The sequence below is a fragment of the Oncorhynchus mykiss genome, chromosome 4, assembly GCF_057628025.1.
Source record: "Oncorhynchus mykiss isolate SJ-2025 chromosome 4, ASM5762802v1, whole genome shotgun sequence".
NCBI classification, from domain to species: Eukaryota; Metazoa; Chordata; class Actinopteri; order Salmoniformes; family Salmonidae; genus Oncorhynchus; species Oncorhynchus mykiss.
In genome coordinates, this window is record NC_143025.1 from 63,468,268 (window position 1) to 63,493,660 (window position 25,393).

The 25,393-nt window shown below is 42.3% G+C and overlaps 2 protein-coding genes across 2 annotated transcripts; both read right to left on the reverse strand.

Annotated features, from left to right (window-relative positions):
• Positions 1-765: 765 nt before the first annotated feature.
• Positions 766-7,440, reverse strand: LOC149984102 (serine protease 27-like). The gene is made up of 6 exons (XM_090230789.1): positions 7,378-7,440; positions 4,688-4,708; positions 4,396-4,586; positions 2,065-2,333; positions 1,729-1,877; positions 766-1,410 (listed from the first exon to the last, which is right to left on the reverse strand). The coding sequence occupies exons 1-6, from the start codon at positions 7,438-7,440 to the stop codon at positions 1,120-1,122; spliced, it is 984 nt and encodes a 327-aa protein (XP_090086915.1). The 3' UTR covers positions 766-1,119.
• Positions 7,441-8,118: 678 nt separating this feature from the next.
• Positions 8,119-15,966, reverse strand: LOC110522135 (serine protease 27). Its single transcript, XM_090232534.1, has 6 exons — positions 15,869-15,966; positions 11,310-11,330; positions 11,018-11,180; positions 9,095-9,363; positions 8,760-8,908; positions 8,119-8,441 (listed from the first exon to the last, which is right to left on the reverse strand). The coding sequence occupies exons 1-6, from the start codon at positions 15,924-15,926 to the stop codon at positions 8,133-8,135; spliced, it is 969 nt and encodes a 322-aa protein (XP_090088660.1). The 5' UTR covers positions 15,927-15,966; the 3' UTR covers positions 8,119-8,132.
• Positions 15,967-25,393: the final 9,427 nt, after the last annotated feature.

Sequence of the window (25,393 nt, forward strand, 5' to 3'; positions counted from 1 at the left end):
CTGTTTTCGCTGCATTTAGGAAATTTACAGTAAGCCCATAAAACAGATAAGGTATTTTCTTTAGTGTACAGTTCGCATAGGTGGGTGTATAGGGTTGGGAACCGTTTCATCATGAGATGTATAATTTATTTTCCAATGTATATCCCTCATCTGCACAAAATTGAAAGCTCTCTCTCGCAAACCCAGCCAGGTGGATTCTTTTTGCAAAGGAGAAATACTCACTAATAAGGATGGAAACAAATTTGTGCAAAACATTTCAGAGAAACAAGCTTTTTCTGTGTATGGAACATTTCTGGGATTTTTCATTTGAACTCATGAAATGTGTGACCAACACTTTACATGTTGCATTTATATTTTTGTTCAGTGTTGCTAGAGAGATGATGTCACCTCTCTGGAGAAGTGAGTTGGTATGGCCCAATCCAGGTAGGAGGGTTTAACAACTGGGGTCTATTCACTAGAAACCAAACAAACCAAATAGAAGCCAACAGAAGCAAACAGAATGGTTTGTTAGGGACCTCCCTGAATTTGTCCACTAGAAACTCTTGTTTTCTTTGCGAAACATTTTCCATTGGAGTAAACAGTAGCGCAACAATTTACTATGGTCTTGGTCTAAATAAAGGCACCCCTGGAATATATATCAGTCTGTTAACATTCTACACTACAGGAAGTGGGCAGACTGCTGGTAGTTAGTTACCTGCCTGCCTGACCACCATTACATGATAGGAGATTGTTGAGAGACATTCTCAGCTCAGTAAATAGCTGTAGTTCACTGTAAATAGTGTATTTATTTGCAGATACAGTACACTCAAGATGGACAAATATACATAACTTCATGATTAAATGGAGAAAAACAAGTTGTATTCATTGAGTGTGATAGCTAAGCATAACTGCAAGCAACAATCATAAACTGAGCTCTGATAAACAACCAAATGTAATCACATAGCACAATTATATTTGCTGTCCAACTTAATGACTTACATCACAATCAACAAGTATTACTAGATACAGTAGATTCATATTAAATGAAACCCATCACTTATTGTTCAGCGTATAAACATACTATCCCAGTACTTTTCACATACAGTGAGTAAAGTTAAGCATCCACTTTTAGTGTGTCCTCTATTGGAAGAGATAGAGAAAGACGAGAAAAGGAGAGAGGGAGAAGAGTGTGGCCCCACTGGACAGTGCATTACAGGTGACATTGAGATCAGAGTCAGTCCCACTGGGGGAGAAGGTGACGAAGCCTGGCATGTCAGTGCTGATCTGGCTGTTGATCCAGGTCTGGTACTGGGACACTCTGGTGTACACTCCTGGGAAATTTGCTTCGGCACAGCCTTTTCCGAAACTAACAACCCCAGACTGGATCCAGACCAGACCCTGTTTGCTCACAATTGGCCCCCCGGAGTCTCCCTGTAGACAGATACATTTTAGTAATTTAGCAGACGCTCATATCCAGAGTGACTTACAGAAGTGAGTGCATACTTTATTCATACTGGTCCCCTGTGGGAATTGAACCCACAACCCTGGCATTTCAAGTGCCATTATCTACCAACTGAGCCACCAGGTTAATCATCAGGGTCAGTGAACAATGAAATGATCTTTAGAAGTCTTCATGAGTTTGATTCATGATCATCTCTTTCTTACCATTGAATATTAGCTCTGCAAACTGCAGCTAAACTGCAGCTTTAGCTCTGCAACTATCTGGAATGAAACACAGCCATGCATCACCTGACAAGAATCCTTTCCTCCACTCAGTAGACCAGCACAGATCATGTTGTTTGTGATTGAACTAAATCCAGTATAGAGACAGTTACACTTCCTGTTCCCCACTACCGGCACAGTCACCTCCTGTAGGGTCCCGGGTGAGGGAAGGGGCACTGAGGAGGAGAGACCATGAAATCAACTTTGATGATATTCTGTTGTATACATTTCTGATCCTTTCTTTTCTGCTGCAACTGTATTGGAACAACATTTACTTGCAAAAAAATGGATATATGTGCAGGTATATAAAGGGTATGTATGGCTTGTCAATGCAAAGTCAGCATCGGGACAATCAGATCTCACCACCACTATTGATATCGCCCCATCCGGTGACCCAGCTAGTAGTGCCAGTGTAGTAGGTGCTGCCCACTGCTGCCAGGCAGACCGGCTGGATGTAGTCAGTGAAGGTGACAGGTGATGAGAGCTTCAGCAAACATATGTCATTGTCGCTGGTTGCACTGTTGTAGTTCAGGTGGCGGGTGATCTGAGAGACCGTTTGGGATACCTCGTTGGAGTTTATGCTTTGCTGATTCTGCCGGCCCAGGTAGACAAGCAGGCCGGATGTGCTGGTGCTGAGAATGAAGAGAGTTGGGAATAACTATTATTAATGTGATTATTAGACTATTAGTGTCCTTGCTGATGCCATTTACACAATTCAGTGATGTATTTTAGAGAGACAATGTCACCTCACTGGAGTCATTACCACTCCTACAACTTATTTGACAACCATTAATACTGTGCTTTAAAACAAGTACAGTACAAACTAGCAAGCAGGTAACTGCCAAAATAAAGGAAACACTTGAATAAATGAGGGCTGCAAAGTCAATTGAATGCAGGTGCTTCCACACAGGTTTGGTTCCTGAGTCAATTAAGCAATTAACATCCCATCACCAGGGCCCGAATTAACGCAGGATTTAGTATTTTTCAAGCAGAAAATGAAATATAAAAAGCAGAAAAGATATCTTGCTGCATTTTGCAAATGCATGTAAAATGCTTGTTATTGTACATTCTGCTCGGCCTCAGTCAGGGTTTGCTCAAAATCATAAATATAAAAGGTCTAACTTTGGCTGCAGTTGCACTTCTCCACTCAGATTAAATGTCTTTGCTCTTGTCATTGGATCACCAGACAGCGCTCTGACTGATGTGTAGGCTACTTTTCTCTGGTACTTTCCTCAGGTCTAGTTTTTCTGCAGTAGCAACATAAAATGCAAGACTAACTTCAAGCAAAACATTAGGAAATGTAGCTGGCTACATTCTTTCTATGATAAACATTATAAACATTATGGTCATGCATCGTTTTCGGGAAAAAATACCTTGCTCTTTAATTGTAAGTTCATTTACTTGTGTGGCTGTTAGCCAAATAGTGCTGCACTTCTGTTGTCATCTGATGAAAACGATTTTCTGCCCAATGTGTTGCACTAATATATTTTGTGTGAAGAAAAACTATAGTTGCACGCCACATATCACTCTATCGAATAAAAAAAACACTGATGAGGTTCAATATTAACGCAGGTGAAATGGTTTAAAACGCACATTCTGTTATGGTCTGTGTTTTTTAAAAGCTGTTACTGTTTGTCCCTCTTGAGACTCTGTGGCAACAACATACATTAAGACTTCCTCAAAATAGCCTGATCAATCTAAGATAAATCAAGAAATCTGTAATTCATTTTGAGTTTTTGGCCGAGGAGGTCTTAGTCGCGCAATTGCACATCAAACTAAGATGTTTAACACAGTATTTCTCAAAGGAAAAAATGTGAATGAAAACTAGTTGTCTGTCGTTGCATGACAACATACACTTCTTTGAAGAATCCCTACTGTTACCCAATCACCAACGAAGGGGCGCAGACTTCGGCTACTAAACTTCGGCTTGCCTCAAGAAAAATTAAATGGTGTGCTTGAACAGCCGAATAAACACATGCTGCCGAACACCAAAATTAACTGTTTTGACTGGGAAGCATACCGTAACATTCAGGGTCATGTATAAATACGTCCAGTTGCACATTATTTTGGCTACCATGGCTAGAAGTGGTTAGAAGTGACTTTGAAGAGGAGTCTCAGAGGTGTGTGTGTGTGTGTGTGTGTGTGTGTGTGTGTGTGTGTGTGTGTGTGTGTGTGTGTGTGTGTGTGTGTGTGTGTGTGTGTGTGTGTGTGTGTGTGTGTGTGTGTGTGTGTGTGTGGTGTGTGGTGTGTGTGTGTGTGTGTGTCTCTCAGCACAAGATCTCAACCCAAATGAACACTTATAGAATATTTGTTTTCCACCACCATCAACAAAACTCCAAATGATGGAATTTCTCATTGAAGAATTGTGTCACATCCCTCCAAAAGAGTTCCAGACACTGGTAGAATCTATGCCAAGGCACATTGAAGCTACTGGTGGCTCGTGGTGTCCCAACACCCTATTAAGACACTTTATCCTGTATTTTGGCAGTTACAGGTATATTTATTAAGTTACATTTATTTAATTGAAAAAATTACCAAAATACATTATACTTTGAATTAGTTCTCTGAATTAAGTGTTTAGTACATGATTAAAATAGATCATTCAGTACATAGACAAAGACAGCATATAGATATTACAATATCACCATGACATAATATATGGGTTGGGGGACGGGTAAGGTTATGTCTTTCTACCTGGGGAAGCAGTGAGCGGCAGTCAGCACCCACTCTTTGTTGATAAGGGAGCCTCCACAAAAATGGCGGTTGGAGCGGTGCAGACTGGCCTGCCATGGCCAGCTACCTGCAGCTGCATCCTGACCCCCGACAATCTTTGTGTTGAGAGAAGCAATGCCACACACTGGAGAAGACAAACAGAGGAGAGACAGCTCATGATTGAACACACAAATCCCTCACAGCATAAAAAGAGCATTGAGGAAGATACTGTAGCTGATATGAAGCACTGCAGTTGCATGCAATAATAACTTACCATTTGCCTGTGAATGGCCACCTGGTGGAGAGAGAGTGGATTGGTGTTATTAAAAGGGGTTTTCAGTTACCTGGTTATAGTGCTTTAAGCACTATTCAAGCGTGATAAAGTAAAAATAAAAGTATAATTTTAAAAATAAAATGTATACAGTAAAAGTATTTATTGATGATCATAATTTGATAAGAGATGAACATTTTATGAATTTATTGTTGTTGATGTGAAAACAAATCTAAATGTATAGATTCTAAAGTTGCTGAAAAAGTTTCAATACCTCGGGCTTAAAGAGACATGCTATCCGTTTAAGTAGCTGCGAATCTTACAGTTTGTGGCTCTATCAAATGATTTTCCACATTTTGTTACGTTACAGCTTTATTCTAAAATGTATTAAATAAAAACGTTTCCTTATCGATCAACACCCAATACCCCATTAAAACAAAGCAAAAAACAGTTTTTTGGACATTTTTGCAGATGTATTAAAAACATAAAAACATTATTTACATACAGTTGAAGACAGAAGTTTACATGCACTTTAGCCAAATACATTTAAACTCAGTTTTTCACAATTCCTGACGTTTAGTCCTCGTAAAAATTCCCTGTCTTAGGTCAGTTAGGATCACCACTTTATTTTAAGAATGTGAAATGTCAGAATAACAGTAGAGAAAAATATTTCATCACATTCCCAGTGAGTCAGAAGTTTACATACACTCAATTGGTAGCATTGCTTTTAAATTGTTTAACTTGGGTCAAATGTTTCAGGTAGCTTTCCACAAGCTTCCCACAATAAGTTTGGTGAATTTTGGCCCATTCCAACTGACAGAGCTGGTGTAACTGAGTCAGGTTTTTAGGCCTCCTTGCTCGCACACACTTTTTCAGTTCTGCCCACAAATTTTCTATAGGATTGAGGTCAGGGCTTTGTGATGGCCTCTCCAATACCTTGACTTTGTTGTCCTTAAACCATTTTGCCACAACTTTGGAAGTATACTTGGGGTCATTGTCCATTTGGAAGACCCATTTGCGACCAAGCTTTAACTGATGTCTTGAGATGTTGCTATAATGTATCCACATAATTTTCCATCCTCATGATGCCATCTATTGTGTTAAGTGTACCAGTCCCTCCTGCAGCAAAGCATCCCCACAAAATGATGCTGCCACCCCCGTGCTTCACGGTTGGGTTGGTGTTCTTCAGTCCTTTGGGTTTGATTTGCACTTTTCACACCAAAGTACGTTCATCTCTAGGAGACTTCCTGAGCGGTATTGTCACGTCCTGACCTTAGTTCCTTTTTAATGTCTCTATTTTAGTTTGGTCAGGGCGTGAGTTGGGGTGGGCATTCTATGTGTTCTATGTTTTTGTATTTCTGTGTTTGGCCTGGTATGGTTCCCAATCAGAGGCAGCTGTTTATTGTTGTCTCTGATTGAGAACCATACTTAGGCAGCCTGTTTTCCCACTCTGATTTGTGGGTAGTTATTCTCCGTTTAGTGTTTTTGTTGCACCTTACAGAACTGTTTGTTTGTCGGTTTGTGGTTTTTGTTCAGTATTCATCTTTATTAAAATTATTATGAATGCGTACCATGCTGCACTTTGGTCCTCTTCTCCTTCTCCCAACGACAATCGTTACAGGTATGACGGCTACGTGGTCCCATGGTGTTTATACTTGCGTACTATTGTTTGTACAGATGAACATGGTACCTTCAGGTGTTTGGAAATTGCTCCCAAGGATGAACCAGACTTGTGGAGGGCTACAATTTGTTTTGGCTGATTTCTTTTGATTTTCCCATGATGTTAAGCAAAGAGGCACTGAGTTTGAATGTAGGCCTTGAAGTACATCCACAGGTACACCTCCAATTGACCCAAATTATGTCAATTAGCCTATCAGAAGCTTCTAAAGCCATGACAAGTTTGAATGACTCCAACATAAGTGTATGGGGCGGCAGGGTAGCCTAGTGGTTAGAGCGTTGGACTAGTAACCGGAAGGTTGCGAGTTCAAACCCCCGATCTGTCGTTCTGCCCCTGAACAGGCAGTTAACCCACTGTTCCCAGGCCGTCATTGAAAATAAGAATTTGTTCTTAACTGACTTGCCTGGTTAAATAAAGGTAAAAAAAAAAGTATGTAAACTTCTGACTTCAACTGTAAGTATTCAGACCCTTTGCTATGAGCCTTGAAATTGTGCATCCTGTTTCCATTGGTCATCCTTGAGATGTTTTTATAACTTGATTGGAGTCCACGTGTGGTAAATTCAAATGATTGGACATAAAAAAAAATTCATACAATTGCAAAAATGTCTGTAAACCTGTTTTCGCTTTGTCATTTGTCATTATAGGGTATTGTGTGTAGTATGTTCGAGGGGTAAAAACGTGTGTAGTATGTTCGAGACTAAATGGGGAATAATTCAACGGGTGTATATGTGTATATATATATATGTCACAGAAACAACCCACTGGTCAAGAATATACTTGGCTCACTAGGTGAAACTTAATGCTGGTAGGGTTTTTGTCATATCAACCCTTTGTTTATAGACCATTTTGTGCCGCTCAGTGGATGTCCTTCTAAGGGCGAAAAGACGATAGACAAGCAAACTGGCATTTCCAGTTATAACAATGGAGCACCCATTATTATGTTCTTAGTCTCATTCTCTTTCTCAAGACAAAGGAGATGATTGTGGACTTACAGGAAAAGTAGGGCCGAGCACACGGGGTTGTAGTGGAGCAGGTTTACAGCCTCAAGTCCCTTGGCGCCCACATCACCAACTAACATGGTCCAAGCAGATAGCACGACAAAACCTATTCCCCCTCAGGAGGCTGACAAGACCCTTTTGATTTTTACAGCTGCACCATCGAGAGCATCCTGACGGGTTGCATCACTGCCTGGTATGGCAACTACACGGCCTCCGACCACAAGGCACTACAGGTAGTGTGTACGGCCCAGTACATCCCCGGGGCCAAGTTTCCTGCCATCCAGGACCTCTATACCAGGCGTTGACAGAGGATGGCCATAAAAAATAGTCAAAGACTCCAGCCTCCCTAGTCTTAGACTGTTCTCTCTGCTACCGCACGGCAAGCGGTGCCGGAGCGCCAAGTCTAGGTCCAAGAGGCTTCTAAACAGCTTCCACCTCCAAGCTATGAGACTCCTGAACAGCTAATCAAATGGCTACCCATACTATTTGCATTGCCCTCTCCCCCACACTACTGCTATACTCTGTTATTATCTATGCATAGCCACTTTAATAACTCTACCTACATGTACATAATTACCTCAATTACCTCGACACCGGAGTCCCCCACACATTGACACATTGACTCTGTACCGGCACCACCTGTGTATATCCCCGCTATTGTTATAGTCCTGTACTGCTCGTTAATTATTTATTTTTATCACTTATCTTTTTAGGGATTTTCTTAAAACTGAATGGTTGGTCCTCTGGATGCTTAACTTTACAGTGAGTAAAGTTAAGCATCCACTTTTAGTGTGTCCTCTATTGGAAGAGATAGAGAAAGACGAGAAAAGGAGAAGAGTGTGGCCCCACTGGACAGTGCATTACAGGTGACATTGAGATCAGAGTCAGTCCCACTGGAGGAGAAGGTGACAAAGCCTGGCATGTCAGTGCTGATCTGGCTGTTGATCCAGGTCTGGTACTGGGACACTCTGGTGTACACTCCTGGGAAATTTGCTTCGGCACAGCCTTTTCCGAAACTAACAACCCCAGACTGGATCCAGACCAGACCCTGTTTGCTCACAATTGGCCCCCCGGAGTCTCCCTGTAGACAGATACATTTTAGTAATTTAGCAGACGCTCATATCCAGAGTGACTTACAGAAGTGAGTGCATACTTTATTCATACTGGTCCCCTGTGGGAATTGAACCCACAACCCTGGCATTTCAAGTGCCATGATCTACCAACTGAGCCACCAGGTTAATCATCAGGGTCAGTGAACAATGAAATGATCTTTAGAAGTCTTCATGAGTTTGATTCATGATCATCTCTTTCTTACCATTGAATATTAGCTCTGCAAACTGCAGCTAAACTGCAGCTTTAGCTCTGCAACTATCTGGAATGAAACACAGCCATGCATCACCTGACAGGAATCCTTTCCTCCACTCAGTAGACCAGCACAGATCATGTTGTTTGTGATTGAACTAAATCCAGTATAGAGACAGTTACACTTCCTGTTCCCCACTACCGGCACAGTCACCTCCTGTAGGGTCCCGGGTGAGGGAAGGGGCACTGAGGAGGAGAGACCATGAAATCAACTTTGATGATATTCTGTTGTATACATTTCTGATCCTTTTTTTCTGCTGCAACTGTATTGGAACAACATTTACTTTCAAAAAAGCGGATATATTTACAGGTACATAAAGGGTATGTATGGCTTGTCAATGCAAAGTCAGCATCGGGACAATCAGATCTCACCACCACTATTGATATCGCCCCATCCGGTGACCCAGCTAGTAGTGCCAGTGTAGTAGGTGCTGCCCACTGCTGCCAGGCAGACCGGCTGGATGTAGTCAGTGAAGGTGACAGGTGATGAGAGCTTCAGCAAACATATGTCATTGTCGCTGGTTGCACTGTTGTAGTTCAGGTGGCGGGTGATCTGAGAGACCGTTTGGGATACCTCGTTGGAGTTTATGCTTTGCTGATTCTGCCGGCCCAGGTAGACAAGCAGGCCGGATGTGCTGGTGCTGAGAATGAAGAGAGTTGGGAATAACTGTTATTAATGTGATTATTAGACTATTAGTGTCCTTGCTGATGCCATTTACACAATTCAGTGATGTATTTTAGAGAGACAATGTCACCTCACTGGAGTCATTACCACTCCTACAACTTATTTGACAACCATTAATACTGTGCTTTAAAACAAGTACAGTACAAACTAGCAAGCACATACAGGTAACTGCCAAAATAAAGGAAACACTTGAATAAATGAGGGCTGCAAAGTCAATTGAATGCAGGTGCTTCCACACAGGTTTGGTTCCTGAGTCAATTAAGCAATTAACATCCCATCACCAGGGGCCGCATTAACGCAGGATTTAGTATTTTTCAAGCAGAAAATGAAATATAAAAAGAAGAAAAGATATCTTGCTGCATTTTGCAAATGCATGTAAAATGCTTGTTATTGTACATTCTGCTCGGCCTCAGTCAGGGTTTGCTCAAAATCATAAATATAAAAGGTCTAACTTTGGCTGCAGTTGCACTTCTCCACTCAGATTAAATGTCTTTGCTCTTGTCATTGGATCACCAGACAGCGCTCTGACTGATGTGTAGGCTACTTTTCTCTGGTACTTTCCTCAGGTCTAGTTTTTCTGCAGTAGCAACATAAAATGCAAGACTAACTTCAAGCAAAACATTAGGAAATGTAGTTGGCTACATTCTTTCTATGATAAACATTATAAACATTATGGTCATGCATCGTTTTCGGGAAAAAATACCTTGCTCTTTAATTGTAAGTTCATTTACTTGTGTGGCTGTTAGCCAAATAGTGCTGCACTTCTGTTGTCATCTGATTAAAACGATTTTCTGCCCAATGTGTTGCACTAATATATTTTGTGTGAAGAAAAACTATAGTTGCACGCCACATATCACTCTATCGAATAAAAAAAACACTGATGAGGTTCAATATTAACGCAGGTGAAATGGTTTAAAACGCACATTCTGTTATGGTCTGTGTTTTTTAAAAGCTGTTACTGTTTGTCCCTCTTGAGACTCTGTGGCAACAACATACATTAAGACTTCCTCAAAATAGCCTGATCAATCTAAGATAAATCAAGAAATCTGTCATTCATTTTGAGTTTTTGGAAGAGGGCTTAGTAGCGCAATTTCACATCAAACTAAGATGTTTAACACAGTATTTCTCAAAGGAAAAAATGTGAATGAAAACTAGTTGTCTGTCGTTGCATGACAACACACACTTCATTGAAGAATCCCTACTGTTACCCAATCGTAGACTTCGGCTACTAAACTTCGGCTTGCCTCAAGAAAAATAAAATGGTGTGCTTGAACAGCCGAATAAACACGTAGCAGCTGTATGCTGCCGAACACCAAAATTAACTAAAATATCACAAAATGTTGTCATATATATATATATGCGCAAACTGTTTTGAATGTGTGTCTCTCAGCACAAGATCTGTATTTTGGCAGTTACAGGTATATTTATTAAGTTACATTTATTTAATTGAAAAAATTACCAAAATACATTATACTTTCAATTAGTTCTCTGAATTAAGTGATTATTAAAATAGATCATTCAGTACATAGACAAAGACAGCATATAGATATTAAAATATCACCATGACATAATATATGGGTTGGGGGACGGGTAAGGTTATGTCTTTCTACCTGGGGAAGCAGTGAGCGGCAGTCAGCACCCACTCTTTGTTGATAAGGGAGCCTCCACAAAAATGGCGGTTGGAGCGGTGCAGACTGGCCTGCCATGGCCAGCTACCTGCAACTGCAGCCTGACCCCCGACAATCTTTGTGTTGAGAGAAGCAATGCCACACACTGGAGAAGACAAACAGAGGAGAGACAGCTCATGATTGAACACACAAATCCCTCACAGCATAAAAAGAGCATTGAGGAAGATACTGTAGCTGATATGAAGCACTGCAGTTGCATGCAATAATAACTTACCATTTGCCTGTGAATGGCCACCTGGTGGAGAGAGAGTGGATTGGTGTTATTAAAAGGGGTTTTCAGTTACCTGGTTATAGTGCTTTAAGCACTATTCAAGCGTGATAAAGTAAAAATAAAAGTATAATTTTAAAAATAAAATGTATACAGTAAAAGTATTTATTGATGATCATAATTTGATAAGAGATGAACATTTTATGAATTTATTGTTGTTGATGTGAAAACAAATCTAAATGTATAGATTCTAAAGTTGCTGAAAAAGTTTCAATACCTCGGGCTTAAAGAGACATGCTATCCGTTTAAGTAGCTGCGAATCTTACAGTTTGTGGCTCTATCAAAATATTTTCCACATTTTGTTACGTTACAGCTTTATTCTAAAATGTATTAAATAAAAACGTTTCCTTATCGATCAACACCCAATACCCCATTAAAACAAAGCAAAAAACAGTTTTTTGGACATTTTTGCAGATGTATTAAAAACATAAAAACGTTATTTACATACAGTTGAAGACAGAAGTTTACATGCACTTTAGCCAAATACATTTAAACTCAGTTTTTCACAATTCCTGACGTTTAGTCCTCGTAAAAATTCCCTGTCTTAGGTCAGTTAGGATCACCACTTTATTTTAAGAATGTGAAATGTCAGAATAACAGTAGAGAAAAATATTTCATGACATTCCCAGTGGGTCAGAAGTTTACATACACTCAATTGGTAGCATTGCTTTTAAATTGTTTAACTTGGGTCAAATGTTTCAGGTAGCTTTCCACAAGCTTCCCACTCTAAGTTTGGTGAATTTTGGCCCATTCCAACTGACAGAGCTGGTGTAACTGAGTCAGGTTTTTAGGCCTCCTTGTGTTACAGTACAAGTTTAGACCTTCCCCTCACCCATACCCGGGCATGAACTAGGGACCTTCTGCACACATCAACAGTCACCCTCAAAGCATCGTTACCCATCGCGCCACAACAGCCGCGGCCCTTGCAGAGCAAGGGGAACTACTACTTCAAGGTCTCAGAGCAAGTGACGTCACTGATTGAAACGCTATTTAGCGCCCACGCTAACTAAGCTAGCCGTTTCACATCCGTTACACTTGCTCGCACACACTTTTTCAGTTCTGCCCACAAATTTTCTATAGGATTGAGGTCAGGGCTTTGTGATGGCCGCTCCAATACCTTGACTTTGTTGTCCTTAAACCATTTTGCCACAACTTTGGAAGTATGCTTGGGTCATTGTCCATTTGGAAGACCCATTTGCGACCAAGCTTTAACTGATGTCTTGAGATGTTGCTATAATATATCCACATAATTTCCCCACCTCATGATGCCATCTATTTTGTGAAGTGCACCGGTCCCTCCTGCAGCAAAGCACCCCCACAACATGATGCTGCCACCCCCATGCTTCACGGTTGGGTTGGTGTTCGTCAGCTTGCAAGCCTCCCCCTTTTTCCTCCAAACATAACGATGGTCATTATTGCCAAACAGTTCTATTTTTGTTTCATCAGACCAGCGGACATTTCTCCAAAAAGTACAATCTTTGTCCCCATGTGCAGTTGCAAACTGTAGTCTGGATTTTTTATAGCCGTTTTGAAGCAGTGGCTTCTTCCTTGCTGAGCGGCCTTTCAGGTCATGTCGTTATAGGACTCGTTTTACTGTGGCTATAGATACTTTTGTACCTGTTTCCTCCAGCATCTTCACAGGGTCCTTTGGGATTGATTTGCACTTTTCACACCAAAGTACGTTCATCTCTAGGAGACTTCCTGAGCGGTATCGTCACGTCCTGACCTTAGTTCCTTTTTAATGTCTCTATTTTAGTTTGGTCAGGGCGTGAGTTGGGGTGGGCATTCTATGTGTTCTATGTTTTTGTATTTCTGTGTTTGGCCTGGTATAGTTCCCAATCAGAGGCAGCTGTTTATCGTTGTCTCTGATTGAGAACCATACTTAGGCAGCCTGTTTTCCCACTCTGATTTGTGGGTAGTTATTCTCTGTTTAGTGTTTTTGTTGCACCTTACAGAACTGTTTGTTTGTCGGTTTGTGGTTTTTGTTCAGTATTCATATTTATTAAAATGATTATGAATGCGTACCATGCTGCACTTTGGTCCTCTTCTCCTTCTCCCAACGACAATCGTTACAGGTATGACGGCTACGTGGTCCCATGGTGTTTATACTTGCGTACTATTGTTTGTACAGATGAACGTGGTACCTTCAGGTGTTTGGAAATTGCTCCCAAGGATGAACCAGACTTGTGGAGGGCTACAATTTGTTTTGGCTGATTTCTTTTGATTTTCACATGATGTCAAGCAAAGAGGCACTGAGTTTGAATGTAGGCCTTGAAGTACATCCACAGGTACACCTCCAATTGACCCAAATTATGTCAATTAGCCTATCAGAAGCTTCTAAAGCCATGACAAGTTTGAATGTCTCCAACATAAGTGTATGTAAACTTCTGACTTCAACTGTAAGTATTCAGACCCTTTGCTATGAGCCTTGAAATTGAGCTCGGGAGCATCCTGTTTCCATTGGTCATCCTTGAGATGTTTTTATAACTTGATTGGAGTCCACGTGTGGTAAATTCAAATGATTGGACATAAAAAAAAATCATACAATTGCAAAAATGTCTGTAAACCTGTTTTCGCTTTGTCATTTGTCATTATAGGGTATTGTGTGTAGTATGTTCGAGGGGGAAAAACGTGTGTAGTATGTTCGAGACTAAATGGGGAATAATTCAACGGGTGTATATGTGTATATATATATGTCACAGAAACAACCCACTGGTCAAGAATATACTTGGCTCACTAGGTGAAACTTAATGCTGGTAGGGTTTTTGTCATATCAACCCTTTGTTTATAGACCATTTTGTGCCGCTCAGTGGATGTCCTTCTAAGGGCGAAAAGACGATAGACAAGCAAACTGGCATTTCCAGTTATAACAATGGAGCACCCATTATTATGTTCTTAGTCTCATTCTCTTTCTCAAGACAAAGGAGATGATTGTGGACTTACAGGAAAAGTAGAGCCGAGCACACGGGGTTGTAGTGGAGCAGGTTTACAGCCTCAAGTCCCTTGGCGCCCACATCACCAACTAACATGGTCCAAGCAGATAGCACGACAAAACCTATTCCCCCTCAGGAGGCTGACAAGACCCTTTTGATTTTTACAGCTGCACCATCGAGAGCATCCTGACGGGTTGCATCACTGCCAGGTATGGCAACTACACGGCCTCCGACCACAAGGCACTACAGGTAGTGCGTACGGCCCAGTACATCCCCGGGGCCAAGCTTCCTGCCATCCAGGACCTCTATACCAGGCGGTGACAGAGGATGGCCATAAAAAATAGTCAAAGACTCTAGCCTCCCTAGTCATAGACTGTTCTCTCTGCTACCGCACGGCAAGCGGTGCTGGAGCGCCAAGTCTACATAATTACCTCAATTACCTCGACACTGGAGTCCCCCACACATTGACACATTGACTCTGTACCGGCACCACCTGTACATATCCCCGCTATTGTTATAGTCCTGTACTGCTCGTTAATTATTTATTCTTATCTCTTATCTTTTTAGGGATTTTCTTAAATCTACATGGTTGGTTAAGGGCTTGTAAGTAAGCATTTCACTCTAAGGTCTACATCTGTTGTATTCGGCGCATGTGACAAATACAATTAGATTTGATTTGATTTAACATCTAAACCAATAGTATCACTGTGTAAAGTGGGTGAAACTCAACATTGAACAACAGGAAGGTGGTCTGGGTTAGACTAGCCTATTGTTGATCCAGGCTGTATTACAACCGGCCGTGATTGGGAGTCCCATAGGGCGGTGCAATATTGGCCCAGTTCGTCCGGGTTTGGGCGGTGTAGGCCGTCATTGTAAATAAGAATTTGTTCTTAACTGACTTGCCTAGTTAATAAAGGTTCAATTTAAAGTATATATATATTGTTGTCTTTTGATAATAAGAAGTAGATATAACGGTAGTTTGAGTGAGAATCTTTGATTTAGTCAGTGTGGAAACCACTTTGTTTTTTGTTAAACAGTAATATCACTTGGGACAGTGCTGTGGAGAATGTTTTGGCTATCATATTAATTATCGATTAAAGTGGTGTCATGTGCAAGACTTGCATTACACTGAAAGGTTCAGTATAAGAATGATTACATCATTTCAAAAGACGTATAATTTCAATTACTTTTCATAGATAATTTCAACTTCTTAAATACTCAACTTTTTGTGGGGGGGGGGGGGGGGTCTCTCAAAATGAGGCAGTAATCATTACAAAGCAAATATACACACAGTCCAAAATATAATATATTCCTGTAATGTACTGTAAAACCAGTGATATCAAACATATTCACCGTTTTAATGCAGTCTAAACTTTCCTTTAATCATTTGGGAAAGAACCCAATATAACCCAATGTCTATATAGGAATCTAGTCAAACAGTAAAATAATTTACTTGGAAAAGTACAGTACTTCATAGTAAAGTGTGAACTTGTTGAGTTTTCTCTAAATGTATTAAAGTAACTCAAAGTGGACTGCTAGTCTATAATAATAATAATAATAATTCTCTATTACCTTTTCCCATGCAGGTCAACGCAAATACAACAGCACACAATACCCACCCCGACTCCATCCTATTAGCTGCTACGGCTTTGTGTGTGTCCTGTATTTAAAATACCTTTGGTTGGAGGAGGTATGTACCACAGGAGGTTGGTGGCACCTTAATTGAGGAGGATGGGCTTGTGGTAATGGCTCACCACACTGACCCATTCCATTAGCGCCATTTCTGACATTATGAGCCGTCCTACCCTCAGCAGCATCCTGTGGTATGTACATAGGTAGGTAATAGCTTGAATTGTTGAGTCAGGGTGTGACACATGCCTCATGACACATGTCATTGGCCCTCTCTCTCTCTCTCTCTCTCTCTCTCTGCATGCTGGGAGTGATTGGTGCATGCTGGGAATTGTTTGAGTGAAGGAGTGAGTGTGTTGTGGAGAGTTAGATACTCACAACTTTCTTTCAGTTTGCTATTTCTTGGTGGCATTTTTTTGGTTTTCTTCTGTGCACGATTAAGGTTATTATTTTTGTTGTGGTAGAATTAAGTATTTAGTTTGTCGTATTGAAATTACCCTGATTTTGGCGGGGATGGCAGCCCAAATGGGGATGCCGTCCCTGTCACTTCCGCAAGGCTTTAGGTGTGTTACTGAAGCTACTGTCACGGTGGAGGAGTTTCTGGTCGCTGTAGGAGAGAAGGTAGGCTATGAGAATGTTGCTTATGCATCCCGGATGAATAAAGTGGTGGTGGTATTTCTTAAAGAAGAGTGTCTAGTTGATCGGATGGTTGAGCATGGTGTACTTCTTAAAGGAATGTTTATTCAAGTTACGCCTCTTTTTTCTCCGTCAACAAGGGTAACGATTTCAAATGTACCGCCGTTTATTCCAAATGAGCTATTGGAGCGCGAGTTATTGCGCTTTGGGAAGTTCGCCAGTTCAATTAAGGTTGTCCCGTTGGGTTGCAAACACCCGGCGTTGAAACAGGTAATGTCGTTTCGGCGACAGGTGTTTATGTTTTTGGACTCACCGGAGCAGACTTTAGAGTTATCGTTTAAAATCAAGTATGACAATAGAATGTATATGGCTTATGCTAGTACGGTTAGTCAACGGTGTTTTGAGTGTGGGGATGTTGGTCATAAGCGACATGCTTGCCCGAAATGGGAGAAGGCCGAGGGAGGGGCGCAGGTGGTCATCGTAACGCCTGGGCCCTCTGATGTAGGGAGAGGTGGACCAACAGCGGTAGAGCAGCCAAAATCAAATCAAATCAAATCAAATGCTATTTGTCACATACACATGGTTATCAGATGTTAATGCGAGTGTAGCGAAATGCTTGTGCTTCTAGTTCCGACAATGCAGTAATAACCAACAAGTAATCTAACTAACAATTCCAAAACTACTGCGCATGCTCTGAGGGCGCGGCTGGGGATGCCGTCTGGGCCTGCAGCCTTGCGAGGGTTAACACGTTTAAATGTCTTACTCACCTCGGCTGCAGTGAAGGAGAGTCCGCATGTTTTCGTTGCAGGCCGTGTCAGTGGCACTGTATTGTCCTCAAAGCGGGCAAAAAAGTTATTTAGTCTGCCTGGGAGCAGGACATCCTGGTCCGTGACTGGGCTGGATTTCTTCTTGTAGTTTGTGATTGACTGTAGACCCTGCCACATGCCTCTTGTGTCTGAGCCGTTGAATTGAGATTCTACTTTGTCTCTGTACTGACGCTTAGCTTGTTTGATAGCCTTGCGGAGGGAATAGCTGCACTGTTTGTATTCGGTCATGTTACCAGTCCCCTTGCCCTGATTAAAAGCAGTGGTTCGCGCTTTAAGTTTCACGCGAATGCTGCCATCAATCCACGGTTTCTGGTTAGGGAATGTTTTAATCATTGCTATGGGAACGCCATCTTCAACGCACGTTCTAATGAACTCGCACACCGAATCAGCGTATTCGTCAATATTGTTATCTGACGCAATACGAAACATGTCCCAGTCCACGTGATGGAAGCAGTCTTGGAGTGTGGAGTCAGCTTGTTCGGCCCAGCGTTGGACAGACCTCAGCGTGGGAGCCTCTTGTTTTAGTTTCTGTCTGTAGGCAAGGATCAACAAAATGGAGTCGTGGTCAGCTTTTCCGAAAGGAGGGCGGGGCAGGGCCTTATATGCGTCGCGGAAGTTAGAGTAACAATGATCCAAGGTTTTTCCACCCCTGGTTGCGCAATCGATATGCTGATAAAATTTAGGGAGTCTTGTTTTCAGATTAGCTTTGTTAAAATCCCCAGCTACAATGAATGCAGCCTCCGGATAAATGGATTCCAGTTTGCAAAGAGTCAAATAAAGTTCGTTCAGAGCCATCGATGTGTCTGCTTGGGGGGGAATATATACGGCTGTGATTATAATCGAAGAGAATTCTCTTGGTAGATAATGCGGTCTACATTTGATTGTGAGGAATTCTAAATCAGGTGAACAGAAGGATTTGAGTTCCTGTATGTTTCTTTCATCACACCATGTCTCGTTAGCCATAAGGCATACGCCCCCGCCCCTCTTCTTACCAGAAAGATGTTTGTTTCTGTCGGCGCGATGCGTGGAGAAACCCGCTGGCTTCACCGCCTCCGATAGCGTCTCTCCAGTGAGCCGTGAAGCAAAGAACGTTACAGTCTCTGATGTCCCTCTGGAATGCTCCCCTTGCTCGGATTTCATCAACCTTGTTGTCAAGAGACTGGACATTGGCGAGAAGAATGCTAGGGAGTGGTGCACGATGTGCCCGTCTCCGGAGTCTGACCAGAAGACCGCCTCGTTTCCCTCTTTTTCAGACTCGTTTTTTTGGGTCGCTGCATGGGATCCATTCCGTTGTCCTGGGTGAAAGGCAGAACACAGGATCCGCGTCGCGAAAAACATATTCTTGGTCGTACTGATGGTGAGTTGACGTTGATCTTATATTCAGTAGTTCTTCTTGACTGTATGTAATGAAACCTAAGATGACCTGGGGTAGTGTGCTGGGGTTCATGTGGAGCTAGACTCCCAGGTAGTGGAGGAGATGCCTGGTACGAGTGATGAGGTGCAAGTGGGGAGTGTTGAAAGGGATGTGGTAGAGGGGAGTCAGTTGTCTGTGGTCTCAGCTGAGGATCAGGAGAATGATATGGATATCTCTTTTGATATGACAGCTGCTGGTGAGGACTCAGTTTATGATCTAGAGGAGGTAAATGAGTTTCTGGATCAGACTTTTGGGAAATCTGTCAAATTGGCAGATTATTTTGATGTTGATACGTTTGTGAGGTCAGCTGTGATGTTACAGAAGACGGTGGGGTTAGACCAATTGAGTGAGAAGAAGCGGTTTCGCTTGAGGAAATGTATTACTGCTGTTGCAGCAGCAAAAGGTGGTGGGAAACGTAGTCAGATTAAGATTAAAATAATGATGATGATCATGCTTCATAGGGTGTCTTTATTCTCCTTGATTTCTCTGGTTTCTTCTGCTTTTCTTTTCTCTTTTCTATATGGAGGTACTAAGGGTAGGTTCTCTCAATATGAATTGGGGAAGGGACAGGAATAAGAGGGCTTAGGTATTAGAAGTAATAAAACAGAAAAGGCTTAATGTAGTTTTCCTACAGGAGACACATAGTGATGAGGAAAATAAGGTTGACTGGGGTATGTGGTGGGAGGGGCAGCATGTACTCAGTCATGGTACTAATTTCAGTGCTGGGGTGGCAATTTTGTTTTCCTCAGGCTTAGGGGTGACTGTGGTATCTACAACAGAGATTGTCATGGGTCGGGTTTTATTGGTCAAGGTGGATGTTATGGGGTTTTTGTTTGTTTTTTGAATGTTTATGCTCCTAATGAGGGTACAGAGCGTATTGCTATATTTGATCAAATAACGGAAACCTTAAGACAGTGTGACCAAGAGGGGTGTATGGTTTTAGGGGGGGACTGGAACTGTACAGTGGATTTTACTGTTGATCGCACCGCTGAAGAACCTCACCTGCGGTCAGCCACTTGCCTGTCTGGCCTATTAACTGAGTTTGAGCTTTCTGATGTGTGGAGAGTAAGGAATGCAAAAGTTAGGCAGTACACATGGCTAAAAATTAATGAAGGTCGTGTCAGTGCAGCAAGGTTAGACAGGTTGTATGTATCTGAGCAATACTGTAGTATTGTTGGAAAGTGTGCCATTACTCCTGTGGGTTTCTCTGATCATCATATGGTTACTGTTGATATTCACTTGTCCTGTCCACGAAGGTCATCACCTTACTGGTATTTTAATGTTAAATTGTTACATGATGTCATGTTTTGTGACAGGTTTTTGTTGTTTTGGGAAAAATTGAGGGTTATAAAAGGACATTTTGAGTCCTTGAGACAATGGTGGGAGGTTGGGAAGGCCCAAATATTAGTATTTTGTCAACAAAATACTGTTCTGTCTCAAATTGAAGTTAAAGAGACTATCAAGGCCCTTGAACAGGACATCAAATCTATTGAATTGAAGCTGCTCACTCAGAACGACCCTGGACTAGTCATGAACTTACAGGACAAGAGACATGAACTGAGGTCGTTTCTGCATGAAAGAGTGAAGGGTGCCTTGATTAAGTCTTGTTTCGCTTCCCTCAAGGATATGGATGCTCTTAGCGCTTTTAAAAAAAACCTAGGACAATCGACATTTCAACGTAAACAGATGGTCTGCCTTCGTCTCCCTGATGGGAAGGTGACCACGGATGACATTGAAATGCGTCAACATGCCGTGGATTTCTACTCGTCCCTCTATAAGGCGGAGGATTGTGACTCTCTGTGTACTGAACAGTTGTTACACGGTCTTCCTCAATTGGGACCTGAGCAGAGAATCGCATTGGACTCTGACATTACACTGCAAGAGCTGTCCACAGCAGTTATGCAGCTCTCAACAGGCCGAGCCCCTGGCATCGATGGTTTACCATCTGAGTTTTATAAGCACTTTTGGGGGTCTATTGGGGAGGATTTTTATGAAGTGGTGTGTGAATCTTTTCATGATAGTTCTCTTCCTGTATCCTGTCAATGTGCGGTGCTTTCACTGTTGCCAAAAAAGGGTGATTTGGCTCTCATAAAAAATTGGAGACCTGTTGCTTTGCTGTGCGCTGAATACAAAATTGTTTCTAAATGTCTCTCAAACAGGTTGAAAGAGTATCTGGGATTGTTGATCCACAAGGACCAGTCCTACTGTGTACCTGATCCCTCTATTGTTGACAACTTGTTTCTGATAAGAGATGTTTTAGACATTTGTAAACTGTTTGATGTAAATGTGGGTTTACTTTCTTTGGATCAGGAGAAGGCTTTTGATCGTGTGGACCACCAGTACTTGTTCAAAACAATGAAAGCCTTTGGGTTTGGGGATGTTTTTTTGTCTTGGATGAATTTACTGTATGCTGGGGCCTCGTGTATGGTGAAGGTGGGGAGTGGTTTGAGTTGCCCCATCCCTGTCCAAAGGGGCATCAGGCAGGGATGCCCAATTTCAGGGCAGTTATATAGTCTGGCGATTGAACCAATGCTTTGTTTTTTAAGAGCGAAGCTTACTGATTTCTCTGTGCCAGATGTAATGAAGGGTCCCACGATAGCACTGTCTGCGTATGCAGATGATGTGATAGTTTTTATTACAGGGGGTGAGGATGTTAAGGTTCTCTCAAACGCTTTAAAGGTGTATGAGGGGGCCTCCTCAGCTAGAGTCAATTGGGGAAAGAGTGAAGCGCTGTGGGCAGGTCGGCTTCAAACGGGGTCTGCTCCACGGTTACCAGGGGGGCTTCAGACGGGGTCCGCTCCACGGTTACCAGGGGGACTTCAGTGGGGCAGAGATGGGATGAAGACTTTGGGGGTTTTTCTAGGCTCCGATGTCTTTCAGAAAAAGAACTGGGAGGGTGTAGCGGAGAAAGTGTGTGCCAGACTGTCAAGGTGGAAATGGGTGCTGCCCCAGCTGTCTTTTTGGGGAAGGGTCCTGGTTGCTGCCTCTACCCTGTGGCACAGACTAATGATTTTGCAGCCACCAAAGGGTCTGATACAAGAGCTTCTGAGGACCCTTGTCAATTTCTTGTGGTCTGGACAACACTGGATTAAAGCTGCAGCCCTGTACCTGCCACTGCACGAGGGTGGGCAAGGCCTGGTGGACATTTCCTCTAGAATCATGGCTTTCCTGCTCCAAGCAGCCCAGAGATTGTTGTACAGAGACGGTTCTAGCTGGGTCAAAAGAGCCTATTTTTTACAACACTGCCATCCAGTCCCGTGTTCTGGGTTCAGCCAGCCTATGTTCATGCCTGTTAGGCGTGGGGTGTACCAAGCTGGGTCATCTGATGCGTAGCAGGAGCAGATCGTTGGAGGAGCTGGGAGAAAGAGCGGGGATCCGATCATCTCGCCTACTGAGGAAGGTCGTCGATGAGGTCTGCGATTCCTTGCCAGGGCTTCATCTGCAGTATGTGACTGACACTTCCAATTCTGATCGGTGGAAGGAGGGTCTGGATTATGTGTTCCCTGCACTGATTGTTAGTGCTGTGATGGGGGCATTCGAGGAGACGGGGGTTTGCTGCTTTCCTTCGATACCCCGGAGCTGGGGGTTCAAGGAGGTGGGAAAGAAGGCCATGTACAGAATATGTGTAAAGGTGTCCCATGCCTCTTCCCTGGAAGGGGTAAAATCGACGAGGTGGGCGGGTGTGCTTGGTCCACGTGCCTCTCCAAAAGGCTGTTGGCGATCATTATACAAACTGCCTATTGATAAGAGGACAGCTGACCCCCAATGGAGGATAATACATGGAGCTATAGCCACCAACATGCATCTGGTACACCTGGACCCGACTGTTGGGGAGGGGTGTCCATTCTGTGCCGAGTCTGAATCTCTGGCACATCTGTTTTTACTGTGTCCCAGGTTGGTCGGGATGATTGAACTGATCACTGATTGGTTCTCAACGTTGGGAGAGGTTTTCTCTTCCCAACTGTATATATTTGGGCCAAAGTACAGGTTCAGTCAAAAGGGAGTAGTTGTGTTGCTTAATTTTGTGTTAGTGGCAGCAAAATTAGCCCTATGGAAGACCCGAAAGAACAGTATTCGGGGACAGGGATCTGTGGATGTGGTGGGAATGCTGGAGGGAATGTTGGCAGCGAGACTAAGGGTTGAGTTTGCCTATTATAAACTTGTCAACAATATTGATCTGTTTTTGAGTATATGGGGTATTCAGAGGCTGTTGTGTTTAGTTACTGTGGAGGAGGAATTGGAGTTGTGTTTTTAATTGATGTGTAACTGTGGTTTTGTATGAGTATTTATTGTGTGTTGGGCCCGCAGACCCAATAAAGATTATTTAAAACTCTAAAACTCTCTCTCTCTCTCTCTCCCTCTCTGTGTCCTCCCCTACCTTGCCTCATTCAACATTCATAATTTTCAATTATTCTCAATTAAATTAACATTGTGTATTTGTAATTCTATCATCCTTACAGTTAAAGAGTAAACATACATACCTACACGTACACACACACTTTAAACCCCCTATGCCCCTTTGAGACCACCCTTTCAAAGTCACTGCGATTTCTTCTACTATCCATTGTAGCCAAAATAATGGGCAACCAGCGTTTTTATACAGGACCCTAACCATAATGGGATGTTAATAGCTTAACCTGTCTACGATATTGGTTCCCAATTGGGAATCAACCCTCCCACGTTCAGCTGAAACGGTGGCGCATGGAACGCAAAAATATTCTTAGAAATATTTAACCTCCACACATTAACAAGTCCAATAGCTCAAATGAAAGACAAACACCTTGTTCATCTAGCCAGAAAGTCAGATTTCTAAAATGTTTTACGGCGAAAACATAGCACATATATATGTAAAACCACCACCAGACACAGCTCATTTGAATAGCCAAAACATGCAATCAACAAACGCAGGATTAAAAAATAAATCGCTCACTAACCTTTTGAAAATCTTCATCAGATGACAGTAATATGACATGTTACACAGTACATATTTTTTTTTCAATAATATGCCATTTATATCCATAAATGTCCATTTACAGTGAGTTCACGTTCAGAAATTACTCAAAAATGCCCGCAGGAAATCTAGGTAGCGGGGCAAGATAACGTAAATAGACATCATAAACTTTGACTAAATATACATGTTCTACATATAGTTAGAAAGATACACTGCTTCTTTATGCAACCGCTTTGTTAGATTTATTTTTAACGTTACAGAAATCGCACACTATTCAATATGCTGAGACAGCGCTCAGTTCCAAGCTACATTTCTACGTAATGTTGGAGTCAATAGAAACACAGATTTAAGCATAAATATTCCCTTACCTTCAATGGTCTTCGTTCAGAATGTTCTGGAAGGCTTCATACTTACCCAATACATCGTTTGGTTTCAAGTCTTGCGTCTTTGTATTAGCTACTGCTAATAACATCAGCTGAAATGCACCCAAAACGTCCTCTGGTCCGGAAAACTTGCGCATCAAAACTTCAAAATTACATATTATATGTCGACTAAACAGGTCAAACTAAGTGCAGAAGCAAGCTTTATGATGTTTTAGACACGCAAAACAAACTTCAATTCAATCGGCCATCGTCTGCCCTTCTCTTGAGTGCTGGAACAAAGGAATGGCTGGGACCAATTCGCGCCCCTACGCACAGCCTATTCTCTCGTGGCACGCACTAATTTCACTCCCATAGAGACAATTCGTGCGGGATTTGAACGATTCAAAGCTCTACTGAAAGAGGACATCTAGCGGAAGAGATAGAAAGTGTCCCCAGAATCATAACTGGTTGGGAAGGGTGGGGGCCATGACGTCAAAGTTGCTCCAACTTTCATGGCCACAAAAACTAGTTTGGAAGAATGCCTGCCCTGTGAGTTCTGCTATACTTACAGACATAATTCCAACGGTTTTAGAATCTTTAGAGTGTTTTCTATCCAATAATAATTTTTATTTGCATATATTAGCAATTTTTGTCCGATTTTTTTTCAGTTTACTAGGGGTACCCAATCTCTCCAAAGGGGGCATATGTCTGCCATATCCTTAACAGGTTTTAATTAACTCAGAAAACCACACCTGTGTGGATGCAGCTGCTCTCACTCACTCACACACACTCCCTCTTGTCCTACCTCATAACTTTGCATGTCAACTAGAGTGACTTGTTTTAGAGGTAGTGCCCCCCTCCTCTCTATCCCCAGAGACTCATTTTAGAGGCAGTGCCCCCCTCTATCTCATGTTAAAGGCAATGCGTCCCCTTCTCTTTATCCCCAAAGAGACTCATTTTAGAGGCAGTGCCCCCCTATCTCATGTTAAAGACAATGCCCCCCCTTCTCTTTATCCCCAGAGAGACTCATTTTACAGGCAGTGCTCCCCTCTATCTCATGTTAAAGACAATGCCCGCCTTCTCTTTATCCCCAGAGAGACTAATTTTAGAGGCAGTGCCTCCCTCCTCGGGGGCAGACCACAAGAGACCTGGACCAACCTAATCCAGCAGACTTATAAATTCAAAACAGAGATCCTTGGAATACTATTTAAGTACAACCTTCTTTCCATGCTTGCTTCCACCCTGGTTTTCTTTCTTCCTTTTTCTTCTTTCTTCCAA

Bases quoted from the DNA above. Each gene is read 5' to 3' on its own strand.
- LOC149984102 (XM_090230789.1), bottom strand. From the start codon at position 7,440: ATGTTAGTTGGTGATGTGGGCGCCAAGGGACTTGAGGCTGTAAACCTG. The intron at 4,587-4,687 runs GTAAGTTATTAT...TTCAATCATGAG, and splicing joins TGGCCATTCACAGGCAAATG to CTGTCTCTCCTCTGTTTGTC. The intron at 1,411-1,728 runs GTGATGCATGGC...ATCTGTCTACAG, and splicing joins GAGGAAAGGATTCTTGTCAG to GGAGACTCCGGGGGGCCAAT.
- LOC110522135 (XM_090232534.1), bottom strand. From the start codon at position 15,926: ATGGAGTCGGGGTGGGTATTGTGTGCTGTTGTATTTGCGTTGACCTGC. The intron at 11,331-15,868 runs GTAATAGAGAAT...TCTCTCCACCAG, and splicing joins GTTGACCTGCATGGGAAAAG to GTGGCCATTCACAGGCAAAT. The intron at 9,364-11,017 runs GTAGAAAGACAT...CTTCATTCTCAG, and splicing joins GCCGCTCACTGCTTCCCCAG to CACCAGCACATCCGGCCTGC.